General features: G+C 40.4%; 1 protein-coding gene across 3 annotated transcripts in view; it reads right to left on the bottom strand.

Moving 5' to 3' along the window:
* Positions 1 to 9630: 9630 nt before the first annotated feature.
* SMTN (smoothelin) overlaps positions 9631 to 20880 on the bottom strand; it is a 132740-nt gene continuing 121490 nt past the window's right edge. For 2 of the 3 annotated variants that reach the window (XM_075853285.1, XM_075853302.1), the window contains exon 19: positions 9631 to 9804. In XM_075853285.1, coding sequence (XP_075709400.1) covers positions 9654 to 9804 — 151 coding nt within the window. In that variant the 3' untranslated portion in view covers positions 9631 to 9653. Of the gene's footprint in view, positions 9805 to 17014; positions 17185 to 20880 lie in introns of all 3 variants that reach the window. The other variant, XM_075853294.1, reaches the window with a different exon arrangement.

Raw genomic sequence — 20880 nt, 5'->3', positions numbered from 1 at the left:
CTCCAAAAAAAACTGTTCAAGAGACATGCTCCTTTTTACACGCAGTTTCTTAAAACCGCAGCGTAAAAAAAGACCCCTCTGAACTGAACGCTGTTTTTCCCATTAAATTCAATGGGCAGATGTTTGCAGGCATTTAAGCTGGCGCTTGTCAAGGGCTATTTCGAGGAGTTTATGCTCCAAAATACACCTTAAAACTCTGCGTGGGAACATACCCTACGGCTGATTTGACAAGTTTTCCTTCATAGGTTTCTTTATAGAAAAAGCCATTAAAAAAATGCTTGAAATTCATGATTTTTAAGGGTGCAAGAAGGAGGCCTTAAAGGCTATGTAAACCTTTGAAAGTGTCAGTCAGTGGGTTTGCTGCAACTTTCAAATCAGTTTTTATTAAAAACTTTACCTTTTGAGATACAGCTGCTCTGTATCCTGTATGCAGAGCAGTTGTATCATTCACTGAATCCTGTACCTGTCAGATCCGCGGGACTGACATGTTCAGTGAAAGCGGGTCCTGCGTGTCTCAGATGTGATGGATAACCGGTGGATCCTACAAGTCAAAGTTCATAACTTAGATGTCAGACACATAGGATCCACCTGTAATCTGAGACACACAGGAGCCCCGGACCTGATGGATTCAGGTCTTAGGGCATGATACAATTGCCCTATATACAGCATACAGAGCAGCTGTATCTCAAAAAGTAAAGAGAGTTCAATAAAAAACTAATTTGAAAGTTGCACTAAACATACTGACATTTTGATTTTATTTAAAAACAAAAAACACTTTCCAATGTTTACATAGCCTTTAAAAAGACTGTCACCACATTATAAGTGTCCTATCTCCTACATAAGGAGATCGGCGCTATAATGTAGGTGACAGCAGTGCTTTTTATTTAGAAAAACAATCTATTTTCACCACATTAGGAGCGATTTTAGCTTTATGCTAATTAGCTTCTTAATGCCCAAGTGGGCGTGCTTTTACTTTAGATCTAGTGGGCGTTGTACAGAGGAGTGTATGACGCTGACCAATCAGCGTCATGCACTTCTCTCCATTCATTTAGACAGCACATCGTGAACAACCCAGTGTCACTATGTGCGGTCTTATGCGGACATATTAAAGTTACTGAAGGGTTTAGACAGCGAATAGACATTCCTTCCAGACAGGACGTCTATTATTCACAATCCCTGCACTTCGTTAACGTTGTTTGGCACTTACAGCAGAGCAAAGCGTAATCTCGCTGTAACCTGTCATTTACAGCGTGATCTCGCAAGATTACACTTGCTCTGCTGTAAGTACCAAACAAACGTTAACGAAGTGCCAGGATTGTGAATAGACATCCCGTCCTGTCTGGAAGGAATGCCAAGTCACGGTCTAAACACTTCAGGAACGTTAATATGTCAGCATAAGACAGAACATAGTGAACAACCCAGTGTCACTATGCGCAGACTAAATGAATGGAGAGAAGTGTATGACACTGTTTGGTCACTGATTGGTCAGCGTCATACACTCCTCTGTACAACGCCCACTAGATCTAAAGTAAAAACACGCCCACTTGGGCATTAAGAAGGTAATTAGCACAAAGCTAAAATCGCTCCTAATGTGGTGAAAATAGATTTTATTTAAAAAAACAAAGCACTGCTGTCACCTACATTACAGCGCCGATCACTATATGTAGGAGATAGGGCGCTTATAATGTGGTGACAGAGCCTCTTTAAGTGATGTTCACACGTAGCGGAAATGCTACAGACTGTAGTTCAGAATTTGCAGATGAAAAATCTGCAGCGGGAATACAGTAGCAGCAAAATGGATAAAATTTGAACAATTCTCTTCCACACAGAAATTGGCCTGAGGTGCAGACTTTTAAATCCGCAGCATATTAATTTATGTTGCAGATGCCCCCTATTTTGTTCAACGAGGAAGAAAAAACAAAAACTAACTGTTGCAGATTTTTGCTGCCGATTTCACAGCAAAATCCAGGTACAGACAACTGTGTAATAATTTTTTTTTTTTTTATAAAAACTCTATACTTATCTTCCCAATCTTCTGGTTACACTCGTGTGGTCACCTGCCAGTATCATCTGCCTGGTCTCCAGTGATGACGGGTCGTCTAGACATGTGACTAATGTAGCCACTCACAGGCTGCAGCGGTCACATGTGCCAACATGTCATCGATGAAGGCCAGGATTCAGAGACCGGCAGGGTACCAGGCGAGTTGCAGAAAAAGGTGAATATACAGATTTTAATTTAGTCAATTTGCAGCAGCAAATCTGGTACATGTGGACATTCCCTTTAAAGGGCACATCACTAGTGTGTATTCACACGGTGCGGTTTTGCCGTGGTCTAAAATCGCACTACAAATATGTGTTTTTACTAGAGATTTGCAGCAATTTCCATGCCAACTCCAAAACCACCGCAAATCTCAGTAAAAACACATGCATTTTTGCAGCGCATTTTTCAGCCGTGCGGCAAATCCCCTCCGAATTCACAGAGGTCACTTACCATAAAATAGGATTGGCTTCAGACTGGTGTGAAAAAAGTGGGCAATGTAGTGTTTTTTGCTAGCAGCTCTGGATAGACAAGAAGTTTGGTTTATCGAATGTACTACTAGAGTTTTACCAGTGTAATTGGATAAAGCCATAGAATAGGTTTCATGTTTAGAATCGACACAGATTCTCTACAGTCACAGGGATGCAGCAAGGTGGAAGGTAACGTAAAGCTTAGTTGATTTTTTTTCTTCTTCAATAAAATGGCTCCCGACTTCATCTGATCACCTCCATCTTCATGGACATGAATGAAGTTCTCAGCTGCAAAGTGTCCTGGTTGGGAACAGATGTAAACAGTCCTGAGGATGCGTGGCGACTTTATACTCAGGAGTTTCATTTTCATTGGACTTTTATAATAAAAATATATATTAAAATTTTTATTTTTTTCGATTTTTAATATTCTGTGTTGTATCAAGTTTGATATTAACTTAATAATTCAACATATCAGTTACAATATGGAGACCTTTGTGTTGCCCACAGTAACAAATTGTATTCCAATTTTTTATTCTATCAATGGAGAATATGAAACGAAAAACACATCCTCAATGGTGCAGTGTTCCCAATCACCAATAGATGCACCCACCAAAGACGCCACTCTATAGGCTCTATTATACAGGCCAATGATCGAGCAAACGAGAGTTCATATGAACACTCGTTCCTGACTATTACCCTGTGTAATAAGGGCAACGATCAGCCGATGAACGAGAAAATGCTCGTTCATCGGCTGATCTGCTCTTTTATGCAGAATTAAAAATAGTTGTTGGCACTACATCCCCACGTGTTCGATGCGCTGCCGACATGATTAAAATGTACAGTGACGAGCAAACGAGCGCCGATCAATAAGCGGTCTCCTTGATCGGCACTCGTTTACATGGCCCATGTTGGGCCATGTAATAGTACCTTTATAATGCTATAGTAGAAGTATTTAAATTCTAGCTGCAATAAACCCTTGTTCGGCTCTATTAGGAGCCTCAGTCACAGATTTCTTCATTTTTGCTGTACAAAATAGTGCAGTTAACCATTAAAGTCAATGGGTTCCCTTTGGCACTGTTGGTTTCAGTCATGCAACAGAACTTAGCGCAGATGTATACATAGAATTTTAAACAGTTAGGCTGACTGCCAACCTCAAAGAGAAAAACAATGAGCCTGAAAAAGACACTATTATAAATTTATTAAAATGACAGCACACGCTGGTGTATAAAAAGAATGGTACACAAACTCTGTGCATGAGAAGTGATCAAAGCTTTCTGGAACCCCTGTGGTGGGAACGGGAGCAATAAAAAGGTGTATTGTCCAAATGGTTAAAGTGACAGCAAACACATGAAATAGACCAGTTTAAAATTGCAAAAAGTTGATCATGGACATGTGGTCATTTGCACATGCTTGCGTCTTATGGGGTTATGCATACACAATGAAATAGAGAATATACAAATATAAAAGTGTACAGACCGGTTTAAAAAAAAAAAAAAAAAAAGGCTTGGAAAAAGAAAGCTCAAGGTCGAGACAAGTAACAAAACCGAGGTTATCAAAGCAAGCTTTTCACAGGGTCAGGATAGCCAAATAAAACAGCTTTGTAGTGTAAGATTCCCATGAATTTGATCTACTTAGCAAAATGAAACTAAAGGCCCTATTACAATGGCCAATTTTGGCCGATGCGATGAGCACCAATTAACGAGACCGCTCGTTGATCGGCGCTCATTTGGTCCCGTCACAAGGAGCTAGTATGGGGATGAGCACTCGTTACTCCGATAATTCATCCCCATACATCCTCATGTCTGCAGCACGTCTCCCTGTTTACACAGGGAGATGCGCTGCCGACAACTAGAATACTTCAGTATTTAAAACGATACGATCAGCAGATGAACGAGTGTTTGATCGTTCATCTGCTGATCGCTGCCTTGTTTACACAGGACAATTTTCGCAACGAGCGTTCTATGAACACTTGTCTGGCCGGTAATCGCCCAGTGTAAAACCCCCTTTAAAGAGGCTCTGTCACCAGATTTTGCAACCCCTATCTGCTATTGCAGCAGATAGGCGCTGCAATGTAGATTACAGTAACGTTTTTATTTTTAAAAAACAAGCATTTTTGGCCAAGTTATGACCATTTTTGTATTTATGCAAATGAGGCTTGCAAAAGTACAACTGGGCGTGTTGAAAAGTAAAAGTACAACTGGGCGTGTATTATGTGCGTACATCGGGGCGTTTTTACTACTTTTACTAGCTGGGCTTTCTGACGAGAAGTATCATCCACTTCTCTTCAGAACGCCCAGCTTCTGGCAGTGCAGATCTGTGACGTCACTCACAGGTCCTGCATCGTGTCGGCACCAGAGGCTACAGTTGATTCTGCAGCAGCATCAGCGTTTGCAGGTAAGTAGCTACATCGACTTACCTGCAAACGTCGATGCTGCTGCAGAATCATCTGTAGCCTCTGGTGCCGATGTGTCCTCGCTCGTCTGACACGATGCAGGACCTGTGAGTGACGACACAGCGTGATCTCTCGAGAACACGCTGTGTCTGCACTGCCAGAAGCTGGGCGTTGTGAAGAGAAGTGGATGATACTTCTATACACAACGCCCAGCTTGTAAAAGTAGTAAACACGCCCCGATGTACGCACATAATACACGCCCAGTTGTACTTTTACTTTTCAACACGCCCAGTTGTACTTTTGCAAGCCTCATTTGCATAAATACGAAAATGGTCATAACTTGGCCAAAAATGCTCGTTTTTTAAAAATAAAAACGTTACTGTAATCTACATTGCAGCGCCGATCTGCTGCAATAGCAGATAGGGGTTGCAAAATCTGGTGACAGAGCCTCTTTAACTGAACTCGTGTCATAAAAGCGGTGCCAGTGACATTCCCATGTTCCTCTGCAGGTACCTGGAATGAACAAGCTAAATATGCCATGCTGTAAAGCAACAGGGTTCAGCAGTGTACATGTTGCCCCCTTGGCATATCCTAGTAAATACACTGTGAGGACTAAAGGGCAGAGTGCAGACATACCCGGTATATTTGTGTCAGGCCTGGCAGAGTCAGCACTTCTGTAGTTAAAGGACAAACCCAATGTGATGGTCTGATGTCAATGATACAAGAGAGAAGATTATATTGCTGAAGTCTTGGACCAATACCGATTTCCGTACAGAGATCTCAAAGACTTCGGACACTGGAATTAGGGATATTCTAAGCGAATCCCCATTGAAAACAATGGCAGTGTAATTAAAAATTTGTGACTGGAAACCCTACACTATGATCTGGGCAGTGCCAAAGGGGTTTAAGCTTTCCATATAGATTTTCATTCCGGAAATCTGATGTGGTCCAAGATCACAGACTTCAATGTGACCTCACGAGTCTGACATACGAAAAGATTTTTAGTGGATTTCTAGCGTCTTTTACATACCATGAGTGTATGTTCACACGGCCTATTTTCAGACGTAATTCGGGTGTTTCACTCCTCGAATTATACCTGGAAAAAAGCCCCTAATACGCCTACAAACATCTGCCCATTGCTTTCAATGGGACTTACGATGTTCTGTTCCCACGAGCCTTAATTTTACACGTCGCTGTCAAAATACGGCGCGTAAAATGACGGCTCGTCAAAAGAAGTGCAGGACACTTCTTGGAACGTTTTTGGAGCCGTTTTTCATAAACACTATTGAAAACAGCTCCAAAAAACGGCCGTAAAAAATGCAGCAAAAACGCGAGTTGCTAAAAAAAGTCTGAAAATCAGGAGCCATTTTCCCTTGAAATCAGCTCCGTATTTTCAGACGTTTTTTGTTAAGCGTGTGAACATACCCCAATAGTCATGACAGGAGTTTCTCCTAGAGGGCAGACTGAAGGGTCATTAAACACCGTTGTCTGATATAATATGGACTTCTCTAGAATATTGGTTTATGGGAGACTTCATGCATTTAATTTACCAAGAAAAGCAAAGCTTGATAATCACAACTGTATCGAGTTCTCTGAAGAATCCCACGAATAGAGAACACCTGACTACTACTAGGCTGTATTACAGCTCATTATTTTATAATCAGGGGGTTCTAATATTTCTGTAGCCCTTTCTTCTACAGATATCTTTATATAAAACATTTGTCTGCTCCATGCGCCTACCAATTAAAACTCAGGAAAAAATGCCAGTGTGAACGAAGCCGAAGGATGCGAACATCGTCTAAGACAAACATCAGTGACTGTTCTTATAACAATTCTTAGAACAGTAAATTTTATGAGACTGCAGCAATATTTTTTCAATCTTAGTTCCTAAATCCCTAGAAGCCATACAAGGCTCCAATGGCATGGCTAGGAGGACGACGGCCATCAATGACATGTACTTCAATAACGGTCTGTCCCGCTAAATCGTCTGAGAACACAGACCTGTTCTATAGGAAAGCAGGCAGCAGCATTTAAATATGTAGAACACAGATGTAGCATAAAGCGAGAAAACAGCCTAGAACGTGTAGATGCGCATCAGAAAATCATAAACCAATCTGATCATGTTGTACAAGGAAGGTATTGATACGTATTTAACATTAGAGGATTGTATTGACCAACATTAAAAAAAAACTAATCATTGTATAACATACCCGTCTATCTATAGGCTCTTGTATGATAATACAGTCTAATGAGATCACCTAGAATTTAGAAGATAAAATAAATGGTTTCAATAAATTGAAGTACTGTGAAAGACCCCATCACTGGTTACATATCACAGACTCCATATTAATAATAATAATCTGAAGATTTCACATATACTCTAATATAATGGGTATGAAGAGAAGACAAATACTGTAATACAACATGTTATAGTGCAATTCCACACAAATGGGAGCGATCTGATAGAAACAAGTCATCCCCATCAGTGTAGACCGCACTATGCACGGATACAGGATCAGACTTGTGTATTTACGGTGTTGTACCGACCACTTGTATCCACCATGCAATTCATTCACCCAACAATTACACATTACAGCAGTTGCGTGACAAAGTGGAGGGACCGTAAAAAAGGGGGAGAGAGATATGAAAAAAATGGTATTGGTCAAAGAAAATAAATTTACGACCAAGGTATACGCTGAACATTTTGGATGGCTCAACAAACGTTCATTTCAATAAATAAGTAGAAAACAGAGATTGTGACTATGATTCCGCAATCGTGGCGCTGGAAATCAAGTGAGATTCTGATAAGTGACAGCTAGATCAGCACTCCGATATTAAAAGATCTTCATTATAGTTGGTTATCGAGAGAGTTTGGGGTTTTACACAAAAAAAAAAAAAAAAAAGCGTAATATTTGAACAATTAAATATTTTCCAGATATTAAAGTTACTGTCCGTGAATAAGAACATTCTTGGTTACATCCAGAGGTTAAAAACCTGCCCTGACTCCTTAGAAAAACAATGATGTTTCCATTCACTGACAAACGAAGACCTTGAAAATGGTAACTAATTAAAACAAAAAAGGGGCAGATTTACTAATCAAAATGTGCCAGAACTCAGTCTCAAATTAAGCCATAATTCTGGTGCACATGACTTGCGACTAACTCGACAAGGGGTGTGGCTTAAGATGCACCAAAACTTTAGACAGAAGTGTCTAAGGATGCGCCAAATATATTATCCATCATGAGCCAATGTGATAAATTTGGCACATCTAGTCTAATTCTGAACCGTCTAAATTTACAGTGTCACCAGAACTTCCGTTTTGAACTAGCAGTATTCTAATATAGTTCATGCTAACCGGATTTTAAATGTGTTTTCCTTGTTCCCCACGGCGCCTGCTTTGCATTAAAAACACTTATTACGTTAATGCAAACTAGTTAGTGCAATGAGGGCGTGTTCGTTGCACCAAAATGCTACCGCGTCATTGCCCTGTTCAACCCCCCTCCCTCCCTGCTGTGATTGACATGGGCCAGGCAGCGTATGCGGAGAGTTCACGCACGTTCCTACATCTTAGTCGGCGCATGCGCAGTATAAACAATATATCCGCGTGCGCTGATGACGTCATCAGCGCATGCGCAGTAGTGGCGATTACAACAGCGGACATATTGTTTATACTGTGCATGCGCAGACTAAGACTACGGGGCAAGGCATTTTAATGCAAAGCAGGCACCGTGGGGAACTAGGAAAACACATTTAAAATCAGGTTAGCATGAACTATATTACGCATACTGCTAGTTCAAAACCGGAAGTTCTGGTGACACTCACTTTAACACCGTATTAGTATATCTGCCCCAATGTACAAGAGTTATATACAGCATATTTTCGATGATTAAGCTTCACACCCCTAAAATAATAAAAACCACCCCAAACTACAGCTAGACAACCAATTTCCCTCACAACAGAACTGATGAAGAACTAGAGATTGTTCTTCTGTGTAGCAACCTCAATATGGAGAATGCCCTTAATACTAGCATATATTCAGGACAATTATTACTGGATATGGTCACCTTTATAGTCAGCATTCGGCATCATCATCATGATAAGGTGTATGACTGGATCGCCTATCAATGAAAGCCCCATGGAAAGTCCAAGATGATCACCAATGCTCAGATCACATATATGCAGTACAGCAGCCTAGATTGAGCTCAGGAGTTATATCCCCCCCCCATCATCTGTTATTTTCTGGATTAAAAGTCATAGTAGTTCTGTGTATTATACTGTATCGGAGTGCCGTTCTAACCGTAATGAAAATGTATACAGCATTGAGCGCCAATGAATGTTAAAAATGTTCTGAAGCTTGTGGCTGTGATAAAGTAAAGGCCCAGCGCTTACCTGGTGCTATTTTATAATACTATCTAAATATATTAATTCTGTGGGAAGGGGGTTCGGTATTTAAGGCAGTGACAAAATCCCACTAGCACAGTAGTAGAGGTTGACCAAAGAACTACAATGCATTGCACTGCAACGCACTGCAAAGCTCTCGCCAAAGAACGATTACAGTGAGGAGGCATTTTTAAAGCAGAATCAAATGTACAGTCAAGATCTCCATTTAACATGTTGTAAGCACAATGTAACCCCATAGAGTGTCCCTTTAGTGATCTTGGGGTTAACTGTGAAGTTGTGCAGTACTGAAGTGGCGTTAGCCGCATAGTGCTGGTGCTGTGCCAGGAGAATTCAAGGATATAAAAGGGCTTTATTAAAATTCATTCTTGCGTAGACGCATTTCATGCCGCCTCAGGTGGTTGTATAAGGACTGGACGTAGGTGAAAACGCACTTGGAGTCTGGTCTTTTCCCCATGATCATCATGTCCTCAACCTCCACTAGGGGGACACAGTCCACAAGATATCTGTCAGAAGAAAGGGATTTTATTGAATTTACTCAGAACATAAAGAGAATTGGAAATTGCACACAAAGTGACAGATGTGAATATGTAATGAACAAGAATCATCAGATGCTCATGCACAAAATCTGCTGGAACATGGTTATTCGATAATGCAACATTTTATTCTGCTATTAGAACTACAGTCATTTACGGAGTTAAATCATACATCATGAAAATTACCATATCTGATCTTTAGCATAATTTCCATTAAAGGAGAACCTGTCACCTTGAAAATGTTGAACAATCTGCGAGCAGCATGTTTTAGAGCAGGAGGAGCTAAGGAGATTGATCTATAGTTTTCTGGGTAAAGATTCAGTATAACTTGCATTTTATTAATTTAAATCCCTGCTCATTCTGGGCTTAGGAGTCCAGCAGGCGGAGTGACAATGATTGACAGCCTTCCCTGCATGTGTGCACAGATCGCTGTCAATCACTGATTAGAACCGCCCCCTGGACTCCTAAGCACAGAATGAAGAGATTTAAATGAATATATGATAAGTTATTATTAATCTTTTCCTGCAAAACTATAAACTATAAGCTGGTTTGGTATTAAAGAGGATCGGTCACTAGGTCATATAAGTTGAACGGTTTACTGACCTGAATAGCTCCACCTCCCTAATGCCAGTGCTTCCCCCCCCCCCCCTCCCCGGTTCCAGAGAGAAGGGCCACTGTTGTGTTGGCTCTCTACATGCTAATTTGCTGTAGTTAGCCAACAGGGCTTGAACCAGCCTCAAGCTGCCTTGCGCTGATTGGTCAGCTGTAGAGGCAGGGTTGCCAACCGTCTGCAAATTCCTGAACAGTCCTTAATAATAAAGGTGTTTTTTTCAGTGTCCGTTACAAAAAAAACCAAAAAAAACGATGCGTCCGTAATTTTTTTAATTTTTTTTTTTAAGTTGAATGAGTTTGTGTCAATTACTGGGATTGTAATGATCATTGATTTAGAGGTCACACTAAAGGCCACTAATGTGTTCATGTCACTATTCTAAGCTATAGACCTATATTACTTATAATCTTAATGATTCAATGTGGTTTTCCAAATAGTTTGTAACAAATGTTTGCGGTCCATGATTTTTGGACAAGTTATCCTGAAAAAACCCCCACCACATCAGGTTGGCAACCTTGATCAGAGTCAGGGAAGCTAGCTCCACCCTGTTGGCTAACAGCAAATTAGCATACATTGAGCAAACACAACAGTGGTCCACATCTCTAGAGTGGGGGGGGGGGGGGGGGGGGTCCAAGGAAAAAAGAAAAGCACTGGAATCATGGAGACCGCGCTATTTAGGTCAGTAAACCAGTACAACACATACGACCTAGTGACAGGTCCTCATTCAATCTGAAAGAACAGGATTGTTTTTCTTATTTTAAGACATACAGATGTGCAAGACAAATTCAGCTCTGCTACATCTATACCAACTCACAATACAGAGTACATATCCCATATTGTAATCATAAAGCTGGTGCACAAGCATAATCTTCAAGGCTGGTTTCACATAAACACAGATTTTACAGGATTCAACCATGGCAGACCTGTGAAAATCCATAGTAAAATTCAGCTTCATGCGAATTGAGTTTTTCCACTGTATTGTACTTTGTTATAGAATCTGCACAGGCACTGCACAACAAATATGCTACATGTGAACGTAGCTCAACAAGTCTTGTCAATAGCCACTGAAACTACACGATTACAGTTTGTTACCTAACACCTTCTTCATTCATTAAATTATTAAAATTACGACACAATAATTACTTACCACTGTTCACATACCCGAATATTCTGTGGGGCTGAATACCACTTTTAGCCAGCCCGTTGTCAGTAGGTCTCACAATCTACAATTCCCAATCACACACAAAACACACACACACAAGGTATTGTAGGAAACCATAATAATTGGAGTAAACCAATGAAAGCAAAGGAAATATACACTAAAAAAAAAAAAAAAAAAAAAGCCTATCTAAAAATGTAATGGCAGAAGAACCAGGGGTTCGAACTAGTCTGCCCATTGTATGGTGTACGCTCTTCAGAATTCCTCTGGTTCATGTGAGAGCAGGGATGGTTGGGTTTGTTCTATTTGGGGCGGATAAAGATGATCTTTTATATTCTAGGTTTATTTTTAATTTCTTAGACGTGAGTGCATTGGTTAAGGATTCCCATTACTTGTACAATCTCCACGAATACACGGCCTGGGTTGGATTTGAACCCTTGGTACTTCCAGCGACTGCTCCGCACCATGCTTAGAAATATGTATAGTTCCCTTTAAAATTGGAGAGACTCTTTTCTGGTTAACAGTTAGAGAATTATTCCACCATAAGAAACTTCTCTGAATCAATAAGGCATTAACTGATCCTCCAAACAAGACCCGTTTAGATTTACAAAGGGGAATATAAGGAGGGAAAAAAAAAGCTAAACCATTTCTTGATTAACCTAAAAACTGGCAAATAAAAGCTATGATTCAGAATAATCATTGGTCATAGAAGCCACAGAGGAGCGAAGATCTCAATCCAACATTGATTGGGGCATCCTGACAACAGACGTGGAGGTAAACTAGGAATAGGCACGTTGGCATATAACATGCCCAATACTTTGTTCCACAATTGGCAGCCGCTTGTTGAATTGATTATATATACATTGCATACATTTACCCACCATAAGCATTAATAACATATCGAGACCTTGATATGGTGTATATATCACCACCAGTAGGGGTTTGACTGCGGAGACCTCCATTGATACCTAGATTAAAGCAGTTGTGGAACACTATAAATCAGTGTGGGTCCTTCGCCTTTTTTCTAAGAACAGTGCCAATCCTGACCAAGCGCGGTGTCAGGAATGGCAACATTTTGGAAAAAAATAAATCTAGTGGCACCGCTGATCCGATATTGATGCCATTTCGTATGCATCTATTACCATCGCTTGTGGTGGGAAAATCACCTCTAGCATTTTGTGTACTAAGCTACATTAGGCCCATTGACTTGTTTAATCTACGTAAACCTGAACTAGCACATACATACAGCTTCGGTGGAGAATCATTTAAAGGGGGGGGAAAAAAAAAGGACTGCGATAGTGTGCTGGGTGTTTATATAAAAGACACGCAGTACATAGTGGCACACGTACCTGGCAGCGGAGAAGGCCCTAGTATGAACCTGGGCTTTGCTAAGGTACATACACAAATATAGTGACTCAGAATTTCCATCATTTGGTTTGTGTATCTACAGAAAGTTTCCCTTCTCTTCACACCATATAAGTTCATGCCCAGTCTCCAAGATTAACATGCTCGCTGTGTGAACGTTTTCTGATGGATTGTGAAGTAATAGATCGAGGCCTGGGGAACACCAGGACAGTGGAGAAGTTTCTCCCTTTCCCACTGTTTGATCACTATCTTATATCCCCCATACAACCAAATAGAAAAAAAACACACACATTTTGTAACTGAAGCGATAGAATTGATATTTTGCTTGCTCTGCCAAAGAAAATAAATTCAACCATGCTATGGTTTCAATACATATTTTTCAATTATTAGTGGCATCTTAAAAATGGAGGTAGGATTCATCAATGTTAAATAATGTGATGACTGTATATTTAGCGAATCATCTTGCCAACTTTAAGGCATACTAGTCCTTCTCAATGAATTAGAATATCATGAAAAAGTTAATTTCAGTAATTCAATTAAAACAAGTGAAACTCATATTATATAGATTCATTACACACAGAGTGAGGTATTTCCAGCATTTCTTTTAATGTTTATTATCATGGTAACAGTTCATGAAAACCCAAAATTTAGTCTCTCAGAGAATTAGAATATTAAATAAGCCCAATTTCAAAAATGATTTTTAATACCGAAATGTTGTCATACTGTGCATACTTCTCAGTAGATGCCCTCAATACTTGGTCGGGGCTCTGACTCTGCATGAGTTACTGCATCAATGCGGCGTGGCATGGAGGTGATCAGCCTGTGGCACTGCTGAGGTGTTATCAATGCAGCGTGGCATGGAGACGATCAGCCTGTGGCACTGCTGAGGTGTTATGGAAGCCCAGGTTGCTTTGATAGCGGCCTTCAGCTCGTCTGCATTGTTGGGTCTGGTCTCTCATCTTCCTCTTGACAATACCCCATACTGTAGATTCTCTATGGGGTTTAGATCAGGCGCGTTTGCTGGGCAATCAAGCGCAGTGATACTGTGGTTACTAAACCAGGTATTGGTGGTTTTGGAAGTGTGGGTAGGTGCCAAGTCCTGCTGGAAAATGCAATCCGCATCTCCATAAAGCTTCTCAGCAGAGGGAAGCATGAAGTGCCCTAAAATTTCCTGTTGAAAGATAAGACACCAGACCCAACAATGCAGACGAGCTGAAGGCCGCTATCAAAGCAACCTGGGCTTCCATAACACCTCAGCAGTGCCACAGGCTGATCACCTCCATGCCACGCCGCATTGATGCAGTAATTCACGCAGAGTCGGAGCCCCGACCAAGTACTGAGGGCATATACGGTACATACTTCTCAGTAGGCCTACATTTCGGTATTAAAAATCATTTTTGAAACTGGGCTTCTAAAATAATCTCATTTTCTGAGACACAAAATTTTGGGTTTCATTAACTGCTAGTCATAATAATAATAAACATTAAAATAACAAAATGCTGGAAATATATATTACATAGATCACTCTGTGTAATGAATCGGAGTTTCACTTTTTTAATTGAATTACTGAAATAAAATTTACTTTGAGGATATTCTAATTCATTGAGAAGGACTAGTATATTCCAAATCGACCTTTGCAAGGCAAAAACCGGACTGCAAGAAGGCAAGGAAACCTGTAAACCATGACTTTTCTATTGTCCGACTGTTGCCATGGTAATAAAATTAAAACAGCAAGCTCTATGAACGCAACATTATGGACAGTTCATTTTTCCCTTGAAAAACTATGCAAGAAAAACAACTTTACCAACGTGAAATAAGTGATCAATATGACAAGCGTAGAAGTCTTATGCTCCATGCACACGACCGTATTTTTATCTATCCGTAAAAAAAAAAAAAAAAAAAAAAAAAGACCGTGGCTGCAAATGACGTCCCCAACATGTTGTATAGCAACGCTTCCCAAGATATGGACGGTTTACGGATGCACATCCGTAGCCGTCCATATTTACGGAAGCGCCCATAGGGTTTCATGGGAAAGTCTGTGCCGTAATTACGGACAAGAACTGGACAGGTTCTATAATTTTTTCAGCACGGACAACTATCCGTAATACTGAAAGTTGTCCGTGGCCAATAGAAATGAATGGGTCTGTAATTACGGTTCAAAATTACAGTCATGTGCATGGGGCCTTAAAGAGTAATAGACCCGATTGCCTTCTACCTGCCAGGACCATAGCCTATATTACAACTATGGCAGTCTCAGGTCTGGCCACTTGTGGACTCAAGTTGCCTTCAATAGCAGCAGGAGCACTCGAAAAGGAAACAAGGCTTTTTATCTGGCTTTCAAAGAGAACCAGTCACTAGATTTTAGGGCACTAAACCACTGGCTTGTCATCCTACTGCTCGGGAAAAGCGTCCTAAACATGGCCCTTTCAAATTTTGTCTAAAAAGTTATAATACAGCGTGCGCTCTATGTAAATTACCAGGGAAGAGTCCAAGTGCAGCCTGCACATGCTCAGAAGAAGCCGAGGCCAGTACACCTTGACTCCTCTCAGGACTCTCCTCTGGTAACTTACATAGAGCATACGATGTATTATATCTTCTTAGACAAAATGCTAAAACGGTCAGTTTTGAGAGAGGCATGTTTAAGACGCTAAATCCCAGTCGTATAGAATGGTGGTGGTTTAGTGTCCGAAAATCTAGCGACCGGTTCCCTTTATAGCAAATGTTACAATGGCAACTGAACAAAACTTGGCATTACTGCTTGCCATACACATGGGATTATCGTAGACATTGAATGTCTATTGGGAAAACACAACAGTCCCATAAATTTGCCACTGGAGGAAACTGGAATCAAACTAAATTTCAGATCTTAAGAACAATGTCTATGGACAACTTAAAAGGGGTTGTCTAGTTTAGAAAGCCCATTTTCATATACAGTACTGTAATAGGGAGGAGCGCCGCTTCCGTGCTATCCATGCATTCTAAAGGCAGGAAAATGGAACCATCGCCATAGATTACTGGATGTCACAGCAGTTGGATACCTTTTGATCAGTTTCTTGTCAGGGAAAGCAGACAACCCCTAAAACATTTCCTTAGAACTTTTAGCATATTAGTTTGGAGTAAGGACATCTGAATAAAAGATATATCAATATTAGGCAGTGACTAATATCATTAGCTCCTTGCAAGGTTATAGTCTGTTTACATAAGCACTCGTGTCTTGAGTTACAGAGGTACGAAGTAATATAGTAAGGGAGTCTGTCACAGCAAAAGGATCTTATGATGTAAGCCAGCCTAGTCAGCGCTCAAGAGGATGTACAGAAACATGCCGAGTCCCAGCGGCTCTGTACTACGGAGTCAAAGGCATCCTGTGTGCCGCCATATGGTGCACAGTATTACAGAAATATTTTTACCTACAAGCAATACTTAAAGGAGAATAGGGCAGCAATATGGCATAATGTTTCGTCAGATTCTTTTTAAAACTTAACGTCCCAATCCCTCCGTTCGAAATACAGTAGGGCCCCACACAAGTGTGTTTATTGGGACTCTAACACAGAATACATAGACAGAAGACCTAAAGTAGTTCTTGGTTTTAAAAAAGGGAAAACATATTTGCTTCATAGAAAACAAGGGGGGAAAAAAAACGAGAATACAGTTTAATAACATTCAGAATAATAGGCGTTAATCTGGTGAGATATTCAGAGACTATTTTTAATACAAATTAAGTCAAACCCAACTAAAAATCTAACTTAATATCTGTTCTCCTATCCAACGTGTAAGTGTAATACACTTCTACTGGAACATGACGGACTTACGGTTTAATTCAAACAAGAACAGTTCCTCTGGAAACACTCATAATCAAGTCAGATAATCCACGAGGCAAGATGAAGTGTGAAACCAAAGTACCTCCGCTGTATTCCTTAGGCGGCATCTTAGACAAGCTAGGCATTTAACAGCTTTCATCTTCATCCATTCACTAGCAGTGCAGAATACACATGCTCTGATATAAAGTACACACACACCTTGTCAGGAACCATGAAATTCATTCTCACCATTGTGTCTATGTCGGAAAAAGTCCTAGGACTTTTTGGTTTTTACCATCCCCTTCTGCACCAGGCAGCGGTAGAACTCCTGGATGTACGTGTAAACACATTTCCAGTCCGGTTCTCGCATGCGGACCATATCCTCTGCGTCTAGCAACTGCGGACAGTCAGCGTGCTTCCTAGGGGTGAACGGATGAGGAGAGGTGGAAAGACAGAAGGGGAACCAGTGAACACAGCCCAGTGGAGGGAGAGAAAGAAAAAAGAAGGAGAGAGAAGAGACATTCATGAGTGGTTTAAACATTCTGGTGCCATTACCATGAACATACCCATGCTGTGCGTGTCCAAGAACTGAGGTGCATGGTTGGGGAGAACAAAATATAAACAAAAATTCAATGGGGTAACAAACAGACCTTGGACAATTACATGGAGTGTGACTGTAAATGGTGGAGAGGTGGTAGAATGGGGAAAAAGTCAATGTGAGGTGCAAAAAGCCAGTGTTAAGAGGTGACACAGATTCTTTGAATCTGAGCATATGCAGCATGAGTTGTGTATTTGTGTGGTTGGTAGCTATACAGGACACATGTGCAACTGGAGGGAAAAATGTGGACAGTTGTGGTGCGGTTTCTATTTTTCTAATCTTACATAACTCCTTTAAAGAGCGTCGGTCACTAGTTTAGTATTGCCCTATCCCCTAGCTAATCTAATAGGCGCTGTCACACTGATAATGCCAGTAAAAATTGTGTCCCAAAACGATTATTTTAAAAGTTATGAGCTTTTTTTCTAAATATGTAAATAAGGCTATACTAGTGGATGATAACACCAGCGATTCTCCTGAGGTGGAGCTACCTACCTCGATGCCTCTGACCTGTCCTATCAGCATGAAGCCGCTTCACACAGTGTGAGAGACTGAGGCTGGAGGGAAGGGCGATCACTTCAAAATAGCCATATCTCTGGCTGTGGACCACCTAGAACAGTGCTTCTGGTGGCATATGAAAGATGCAATTCTAGCTGTGAAACAACCGGAGATAACACCAGTTGAAAACAGTCGGAAATGGAAGCTGTATACTAGATTATCATGCTGTGTTGCTGGGCTGGGCAGAGAACTATATGACGCTGATTGGACAGTGTCATACAGAAAACATTACACTGCCCAGAGTGAAAAGAAAGAGTTATGCTAATTTGGATATACTTGCCAAATGGGAGGTATTTAGAAAAATGCTCATAAATGCAAATATAGGTTTTTGAAAACAAGTTACACTGTAGTTATCAGCATCATAGCAGCTATTAGATTAGTTAGGGGATAGGGAATTAATAAACTGGTGACAGATTCTCTTTAACTTGCATGTCACAAGCTTGGAACCACACTGAATAAACGGAGATCTCAATCTCCAACCCTATTTGGGCATTAATTAGTTTAACCAATAATCGTTTTAGATGTGGAAACGCCAATGTATCAAGGTTTAGCATATTTCATAAGAAGCTTTCAGACTTATCTGTTTAACTTCATGAAAGAAAAGTACAGCCACTGTTTTGGGGATCAAGTGGTGTTTTAGATCTCCCTTATATTAAGCATATAAACGCAACTATTATGTTTGAATATTCAGTTGGGCAAATGTGTGACTTTTCTTGACAGCTACTTAAAGATTTGGACGCTTACCCAGTGAAACCATATAAATTTTATGGACGTCCATCTGATAAAGAAAGTACTACTCATTTCCTAGTAAGGAGAAATGGGACATGCCAAACAGATAGAGGAGACTCCTGGTCTAAGACTAGCCTTACATGGTTGTGACAAGCTACTAGATACAAGGGTTGAGTGATGGGATAAATATCACCTCTGTTGAAAATGGATGACATCCAGCTGGTTCTCTCTTTATGGAAGTATCCACTGTACAACGTTTTTATGGTCAGAAGACTACGAAAAACAGTCCAATTGCCTGTAATCCACAGTAATCCTACCGCTGCGTTTTCTAGCATTCGGATTTATTGGCATAATTGTGGCTTTCACAACCAGCTCAAGTGGGCATTACACTGGACGCTATACAGAATACTAATCCAGGGGACACCTAGTGTTATGGTAGGACCAAATAAGACCAGATTTAATCCCTTTTTAGGAACAGGAATGGTTATTCAAACAAATATAAATGTAGACTGTGTTTTCTTAAAAAGAAAATCTATACACATAAAACAGTGACAATGAATGACATCATCAAGATCATGATATGCATAGCACAAATACATAAAAACCGTTAGCATTGTACATACACAATATAATGTTATTGGGGTGGATAACACCAGTAAACATGCATAGCGCTTGCTTCAGAATTTATTAGCTGTAGAGAAGCCAGAAAAGTTGGTTACAGATTAATGCCATACAATAAGCCATTACCAAGCAGAGAATCAGTGCAAACATGGGAAAGTATGGAGTCCTGACGGGATACTACGCATACTATTTACCACCCCAGAGAACGGTCTCATCTCCCCAAATTAAGAAACGCCAAAATCAAAAAAAGTTATTACTCCAGAAGCCATTGGATAGAGGACAAAAGGGAAGCACAACATTTCGATGTATTTTCTGCACCAACAGCCACAAAAAGTGGAAATTAGCGTTGAATTCTTACAAAAAGCAGGGAAAAAAAAGCAGGTTAAGATCAATAAAGAGCTTTGAGTCAATTTCATACATGAAGAAAAGGCAATGTTTTAGCTGAAGATTAAAACAGAGAAAAGCTTTGCATGGCAGAATGCATCAAAGACGTATTGTAGATCTAATGATAAGCTACTGTACTGGCATCAGTGGCAACATGAAAAGATATATGCAAACGTCTGCACAATACTCCATGGCTGTGTCTGGAACACCTCCACTCCAGTACACCCAATAGACCACCTGTTGTGGTATTCCCTTCCAAATATTCCCTTCCTCACCAATTTTATTGACCTTTATTGAAGAGTTGTGCATCATATCAGTTTTGTTCTATGTAATTTTTGTGTGGATGGACAAGCAACTCCAATTACATAAGGGGCAAGAATACAAAGGGGCAGATTTACTAAGACTGGCGTTTCATACGGCCGTCTAAGTTATACGCTCCGCAGTAATAAGATGAGAGTTAAGAGGAGCACGCCACTTAATCTGTAGCATCTTTCTGCTAGCCGTGCGCTACAGTTGTGGTACAGCAACTACGGCCATGTGCCATCCAGTTCCCCACCCGACCAGTGTACCTAAAAGAAAAGGATGTATCACATACAACGTCCTGATTGTGCTCGCCGTTAGTACGTTGTATGAGCCGCGGCCGGTAGTGAGAGCCTGAGGGTACTTAGAGGGGAGTAAAGGAGCAGTGATGTGAATATATATAGAATTTTTATTTTTTTGTAAGTTACACCCCTTTCTTAAAGAGCAGTGAGGGCACCGTAAAAGACCCAAGTGTCGCAATTTTGGGCCTTTTTGAGATCACGACATAAAACTTGCGTAGAACAGTTGATAAATTCCCCCTAAAGAATGAATGTACCCTCTGACCAAACCTCACTAAGAATTAATGTGAACTTCATTTTGTAGGTTTTGAATATCGCACCCTTGAGGAGAGATATGGAAGTACAGTGTAATTAACAATTGATGTAATCTGTGCAGATAAATGCATACGTTGCATATTCTTTCCCTGCATAATAGGAACATGCCTTTAGCCACCACATAGATCTGGTCTTAAAGAAGAAAATACATAAGCAGTCCTACAGCCAAAGAAGAAAAAGGACAATGGAAACGTAATCCTATAACACATGCATAACTCGAAGCTGTATTTTATAAATCTATATAAAAACAATGACATTAAAGGGTAACTAAACTTTCAGAAAAAACTTATGACATTTCATAGTGACATGTCAGA

The sequence above is a fragment of the Rhinoderma darwinii genome, chromosome 1 (assembly GCF_050947455.1).
Source record: "Rhinoderma darwinii isolate aRhiDar2 chromosome 1, aRhiDar2.hap1, whole genome shotgun sequence".
In the NCBI taxonomy this organism is placed as follows: domain Eukaryota; kingdom Metazoa; phylum Chordata; class Amphibia; order Anura; family Rhinodermatidae; genus Rhinoderma; species Rhinoderma darwinii.
The sequence above is the reverse complement of the archived record's forward strand: the minus strand, read 5'-3'. Positions and strand labels throughout refer to the sequence as shown.